The sequence below is a fragment of the Sesamum indicum genome, linkage group LG4 (genome assembly GCF_026168435.1).
Source record: "Sesamum indicum cultivar Baizhima isolate 11 linkage group LG4, ASM2616843v1, whole genome shotgun sequence".
NCBI lineage: Eukaryota > Viridiplantae > Streptophyta > Magnoliopsida > Lamiales > Pedaliaceae > Sesamum > Sesamum indicum.
The window spans coordinates 20,410,146-20,417,526 of NC_142660.1; the positions used below are offsets into that span (position 1 = coordinate 20,410,146).

General features: G+C 39.6%; 1 protein-coding gene across 1 annotated transcript; it reads right to left on the bottom strand.

Moving 5' to 3' along the window:
• Positions 1 to 3,492: 3,492 nt before the first annotated feature.
• Positions 3,493 to 7,176, bottom strand: LOC105161212 (uncharacterized). The gene is made up of 2 exons (XM_088879354.1): positions 4,418 to 7,176; positions 3,493 to 4,326 (listed from the first exon to the last, which is right to left on the bottom strand). The coding sequence occupies exons 1-2, from the start codon at positions 7,047 to 7,049 to the stop codon at positions 3,917 to 3,919; spliced, it is 3,042 nt and encodes a 1,013-aa protein (XP_088735480.1). The 5' UTR covers positions 7,050 to 7,176; the 3' UTR covers positions 3,493 to 3,916.
• Positions 7,177 to 7,381: the final 205 nt, after the last annotated feature.

Below are 7,381 nucleotides of genomic sequence, written 5' to 3' on the forward strand. Positions count from 1 at the left end.
GGATTTAGAGGTGGTAAGAAGAACACCACCTTTCGAGGGACAAAACAAAAGAAATCTTTCTCAACTCGTTTAAAGCGATAACATTTAGCAAAAATATGTGTTGTTACAGGGGAGCCATGAAAGCGAAAAACCATAACAAACTGGCCAAAATCCTAAAAATGTTGGGGACCAATTGATTCAGAGGTACTTGAAAAAGACGAGCAACCTATGAATAAAAAATGGGGATGGGAAAACGCAAACTTGAACGTAGCTGGACAACGAAAAAACACCAATAATTGGGGGGAGGATGGAACAGACGAATTATGGGAGAATGAGTATACATAATAGATGAGGAAGGAACGTGAAACTATTGGAGCAGCTGGTCTATGGAGGAAATTTTCAGAGTAGAAGACCCCTAATCTATTGGTGATTGGGACACCCTCTCTTCCTCTTCCTCCTTCTCCTGGTGTGACCTCTTCTCCTCCTCTCTAGGAGGAGATCCAGACACCCTGTCCTCCCCAAAGGAAGACACAGGTGTCTCATCTTCCCTTAAAAGAGACCTGGGCTCCCTCTCTTCCTCTGGGTAAGATCCCTCACCCTCATTTTCCCCTGTCTCTTCATCGGAATTCTCGTTTATTAATCGCGTGCAACAGTCATCACCTGTCGCAGGCTCCTCGTTCCACCCTTGGTAAATTGAGACAAGATAGGACTTGTTTTCCTTGAAGTGGCCTTGGAGGGATCATCGCCCAAGAAGGTTTCCTTGAGGAAATGGATAGACTCACTGGAAGAAAACGTGGAGAAAGATGAATCTTGAAAAAACAAGAAGGGAGAGAATACTTACTGGAGCTAAAGATCGAAAACCCTCGTGCTTCAAAAGGAATTTCTGAATGGGAAAAGTAGAGGCAGATTACACCTAGCCAATATAATGTTTGAAGAGGGTTAAGCCATGACCCACTTGTAACCGCACGAGAGTGGGTGGTTACCAGGTGCGTCGATGGGTGGTTACAAGGCGCGTGGGGGGTGGTTACCAAAACGTCACCTAACTTTGCAGTAATTTTTGTTATCAAATTGAACTGACAAAAAGCTGGGATATGCTTTCCTAAGTTGCAGAAGGCGGCAGAAATGAACGAGCGACAGAATATTGATGGAGGATCCCCTCTTCTTGCGCTACAAGAGCTCCTACTCTAAAGAGTTAGGAGGCATCCTTCCTCTTTAAAGTGGGAAGACTGAATAATGTGTGCGACCTAAAAGCACTTGACCTAAAAGAGGTTATGAGCCCAAACCAAACCCATCAGTCTATTAAGAAGGTAGCCCACCAGAATATTACCAGACTCGGCCCAAGAGGGGGGTCCAGTAAAATGCTTACCAGACCACAAGCCTGCCTCCAAGGCCCAATTAAAACAACCCAGGAGAAAGGAGGCGCCCCCAAGACTTAGGGCTCCTTAACCTAGAAGGACTCCCTGCAGAAAAGGAGTCCTCACATGAAAGGAGTCCTCCCCCAAGCAAAGATGTGTCGTTGTGTACTGATCAACTAAAGATAAAACCAAGCCATGTCTTATCCTCATATATCTTGCCCCTTTTTTTCGAAAACGCAGGTAGTATGCAAAGTTCCAACGGAGGGAGACACTCCCTCTATAAATACAAGTACAATCCCCCAATGGGGACACCTTCCATAATCTAGAAAATTGCTTCTACTCCTGCTATAAGCTATCAACTTGCGTTCTGACCATAATTTTCTCATGAATATCCTACTTTATCTCAATTTCTCATTACAGTTTACTAATACGATTATTTATTCCTAAATTCTATACTAACTTTGGCATCGAAGTACTAACGCGTTGTTTTGCAGGTTTCATTTTTTCAAGATCTTTTGCTTAATCAGCCCAAGTCCATTATAAAGGTCCTAACTCGTTGGATCCGTGCTAAAATACCACTCATCAACATAAATCTCTTACAATTTAAAAAATTATATTTAATATATTTAAGATTTGCTTTTGTCTAACAAATAAATACATTGGTTAAAATTTATCAAATTTGTTGGTATTAACAAAAAAATTTAAGAAAATTCATATTTACTCTTGACTGATCAATTAGTGACTTGTTCGGTTCAAATAAATTATTTTATAATCAAACTACCCTTATATATCTTCGTACATTAATGTATGTAAGGAGGTATATTGTTCACCTTATAAAGGTAGTTTGGTTAGGAAATATTTGTTTGATCTACAATAAGTCAGTAATCAATCAAGCGAATTTAAATATCAATATTTATTTATTCATTTATTATTAATATAAAAAAAAACGATAAATTTTGACTAACAAGTGAATCTATTTGTTAGGCAAACTAGATGTAATTTTCTAAATCATAATGGAGTCTATGTGTAATTACACCGAACATTAGGAGATGGCTGTAATTATCCCATATTTTTATCTCTTTGTTGCTTGTTATATTAAACTTAAGTTAAATTAATTCCCCTAATTATTATATTCTTTTTTTATTTTGAGTTTTATTTTAATTTATTACATTTTTTAAAATCTATTATTAACATATTATGAGAATAATATAACATCAAAATTGTAGGCAATTTGATGTAAACTTATGTTGTTACAAATTATATATTTTAATAATAATTGGGCACAATATATAAGTCATGATAAGAGTTTTTTTAAAAAAAAAAAATCAATACAGTATATATTCTTTCTGCAACTATAAAATTTGGAATTAATAAAGTATCAATTCTTTCTGCAACCTATTGTGGCGGGTTTTGAAGTCATAATCGACCCTTTAATTTTGATGTTTTGGATCCAAACCTGATTCTTTTAGTAATTTTTTATACATTTATATATATATATATGAAAAATATTTAAAGTCCGACATAATATATAAAAATAATATTTTTATATATTAAAATAATAAAATTATATAGTTTGTTATTTTAATACATATATAAGTTACATATAAAAAATATTTTAAATCTAAAATATATACATATAAATTCAAAAAAGAACTTTAATCTTCCAATAAATTATTGCTCATAAATATAATACTGTGGTAGTATTATTTTTTAGTATATATTATTTTTAAATAAAATTAAATTTGATTTAGTAGCCCAACTTGATAAGTCCCGAAATTAAAAAAATTCTTGATGGGTCGACTCCCGAATTTTGACAACCCCCAAGCGGGGCCTATTGCCTTCTCTATTCACCCTCTGTCAAATTGCGTCCAATAAGAAACATGAAACAAGTTCTTAAATTATCGATAGTAAATTTTATTTTCTCGATTATTGATTTAAACATATAACTATTAGTTATTTCACTCTATAATCAAGAAATGGACCAATTTCTCCTACAACCTTTGTTGCACAAGTAGTACATAATGAATTTTCCAAGAAAAGTTGGAATAAGCATATCTACACAAGTTGTTTTCACCCATCTCATGATTAGATGTATGGACTTGAGACATTGTATGTTAGAAAAAGAGAAGGTATAGTATAGGTTATTGCACATAAGAAGAGATATGAACAGTTGTTTGTCTGAACTTGATTCTGGCTTTGGATGTACTAATTTCTGTCTCCACAGCCATTGTTTCCAATAGCAACATAACATTATCACTATGTTTGTTTGCTATGTAGGGGGGAAAGAATAGGAAAAAGGGACAATTACAGAAAACCCCCCCTGTAGTTTCTGGCATATTACAAAAGAGCCCCTCAATTTTAGAAAATTACACAAACACCCGTGCCGGTCATATTTGTAATACAAATTCTCCCCTGATGAACATCCAATCTTCAGGATGGGAATCTGTAATGTAAAACATGACTGCCGGAAAATGTTGTTTAATAGTCTAAACTCGAGAAGAGTCTTGCAAGAACCTCAAGAGGATATCAGCACGATCGTCCCAAAAAGACATCATAAAACTATACACTTCTTTTGGAGGTGGCTACAGAAGGCCTATCACTGGTGAATGTGCAAATATCAGTTTCTCTTTGTTAGCAGCATATCCCCAGTTCTGACAAATGCTCTTTCTCCGTGGCTTTGCCTCACCGAGCATTGTTACGACGTCCCTCATCGATGGCCTCTCCTTGGGGAGCTTAGCGGTGCAGAGGAGTGCAATCTTGAGGACAAGAATCATCTCTTCTTGCACATGTTTGCACTGTCCTGCAATGTCTGGATCCAGTACTGTTTCAATGGCTGATTTGCTGTTTACCGTTCTCCGAACCCATTCGACTATGTCGATGGACTCACCAAAAGAAGGGTCTAATGGCATTTTCCCTGTTATCAGCTCAAGAAGTACTACTCCGAAACTATATATGTCACTCTTCTCATCAACCTTCAATGTGTATCCATATTCTGTAGGGAAAAAAACATGATTAGTATTAATTAGAAGGGAAAAGGAACTCACATGAATTTTTAACTTGCTGATATTGGCGATTTATTTTACCTGGTGCTATGTATCCATATGATCCAGCCACCATTGAGACCGTCTCATTCTTGTGCAGCATTGTTCTTGCCAAGCCAAAATCAGCAATTCTTGCCTCAAAGTCCGAGTCAAGAAGAATGTTGTTCGACTTTACGTCCCGATGGATGACCGGTGGATGGCAATCATGGTGCAGATAAGCTAGCCCCTGTGCTACACCCAGTGCAATATTATACCTCGACACCCAATCCACCAGCATTTTCCCCCCTCGTTTTCCATGCAATGCTGCGCCAAGGCTGCCATTAGGCATGTACTCATACACCATCATAACGTCCGTCTCATTGTGAAGATATCCAAACAGTCTCACTATGTTCCTATGCCTCAGTTTGCCTAAAAGGTTGACTTCTGCAAAGAGGTCGTCTCCTGTTTCAACATCTCCCTCTGATCTCCAGAGCTTCTTCACAGCTACTAGAGCATGTGGCTTTTGAGTTTCAGCCTTGTAGACGATCCCAGCTCCCCCAACGCCTATGATGTTTGATTCCTTGATGCAAGATAGAATGTCGGAAGTGGTGAAGCTCAGCCTCTGGAATGCAACTAGCCTCCACGGCCATTCTGTGTTGTTTTTCTTGAACCAATCTGTGAAGGAGTTGCTGCACAGGTACCATTTTCTGTACATCTGTCTCCCTGCGAAAACTATGATCCCTACAGCTAAAATTACTGATATTCCTACAAGAAATCCGACAACTATGTGCTTTATGTGAACTTTTCTAGGTTTAGGTGCATCGATGATGCTTTGAGAACACGGTGGGAGTATGGCTCCACATAGACCGGCATTGCCTATGAGGTTGTCCGGATTGATGGTCGTTAAGATGCCGTTGTTTGGGACAGGGCCCTCGAGTTTATTGTAAGACAAGTTCAGCGTTTCAAGAGCTGGTGAACTCCCAAGATTCCCCGGTATCCTTCCCACAAGAGAGTTATTGGACAAATCAAGAACCGACAAAGTTGGCATTGTGGCTAAGGCTCCTGGGATTTCTCCGATCATCCGATTGCTTCTGAGGTTCAAAGTCACCAGTTTTTCACAAGAAGCTATGCTCTGAGGAATTTTTCCAGAGAAAAAGTTATAAGAAAGATCGAGCACAGAAAGAGACGGGCGATCTTGGAACTGATCCGGGATGTTTCCTTGCAGGTTGTTAGACGAAGCTATGAAGGTTTGGAGGCTTGGAATGGACAGAATGGTCGAAGGTAATGATGAATCCAAGTGATTCCTGGAGATGTCGATAAACGAAAGTGAAGTTGAAAGAGTGAAATCTTGAGGTACTTCACCACTGATATTGTTGTCAGCCAATTCTAGCCTCTGGAGCTTTGGAAGAGTTCCAATGCCAAATGGGATCAAACCTGAGAGACGATTGCTTTGGATCCTAACACGAACCAAAGATGAACAGTTCGAGAGGCTTGCTGGGATCGGCCCGGAGAATGAGTTGTTGAAAAGTATGAGTTTAGTGAGGTTACCTGATTCACACAAACCAGGTGGAATCTCACCAGTAAGGAAGTTCGACGATACATCCAACCACTGCAACGGAGAGTTTTTCCCAAGATCCAACGGCAAAGAACCGTTCAATGAATTCTTCCACAGCTCAAGAACCTCTAGCTTTCTCAGCTCTCCAAGCCTCTCTGGAATAGGACCACTCAGCTGATTGCACATAAGGTTCAGCAACTTCAGATTCTTGAGTTCTGCTACCTCGTCTGGTATCTGTCCTGAAATTTGGTTGTCTGAGAGATCCAAATACACTAAAGATGTTATGTTTCCAATCTCAGCTGGAATTCTTCCTCCGAAATTGTTCTGATACAAGTAAACAGTTGTTAGCTTTCTCAGCTTGCCTAATTCTCCTGGAATTGGACCACTCAGTGTCCCAACAGCCAAGTCAAGATACTCAAGATTAGTCAGATTACCAAACTCTGCTGGAATTGGACCTTCAAACTGATTGTATCCAAGAATCATAGTCTCCAGAGACGACAACTCGCCAAGCTCGACCGGAAGCTTTCCAGTAAGATTGTTACCAGAAAGGCCAAGAAACTTCAACTTCTGCAAATTCCTAAACGATGTCGGGATCGAGCCTTCAAAGAAGCTGCCTCTGAAATCCAGGCTTTCTAACAATGCTGCACGGCCAAGATCCTCCGGCAGACGGCCCTGGAAATTGTTGCTCGACGCATTGATGCTCCTTAGGCCTGGAAATCCTCCTAGCCCCACAGGAAAGCTCCCTACAAAGTTGTTCTGGCTCACATCGATGATCTTCAACAAAGTAAGATTTGCCAGTGATCTCGGCAGTTCGGACTCGAACCCGTTGCAGCAGAGATTGAGAGTCGATAGACGGCTCAAATCTTGGATTCTGTCGGATACACGGCCGCTGAGGTTCATGTTGGACAAGTCCAGCTTCTCCACATAGCCCTCAGAGTCGCAGACGACACCGTTCCAGCTACAATGTGGCGCATCATTCGTCGTTCTCCAGTCTTTCAAGTTGTCCAATGGATCAACCAAGCTGGATTTCACTGCCAACAATGCTGATAACTCCGCACTGTTTCGGACATCGGCAAAAACGGAACACAAACCAATGGAACAGTAGAGGAACAAGAAGAGGTGATGATGATGAGTGCTCATTTTAGTTCATGTACACTCTTTCTTGCTCAGTTTTCTTGCACCATTTTAGGTTCTTGCAAGAAGGGTGTCTGAAAATGGACAGAGGAAGAGTTATATGAATGAAAATTCAGATCAATGATTGGACAATAAGTTAGTTATCATCATTACATCTTTTTTTGCACAAGAATGGGACCCCTGTCCATGTGTGTGAATGTTCTTGTGTTTTAAGCATGATTCTAATCATTAATTAGTGTGGGATTAGTAGTTTAATTAGTGATGGATTGTTAGTTTAGTTGAGTTCGTGAGGCCTTGGGATGCTAACCAGCTATGAATCTTGCAGCAAAGGACTGTAA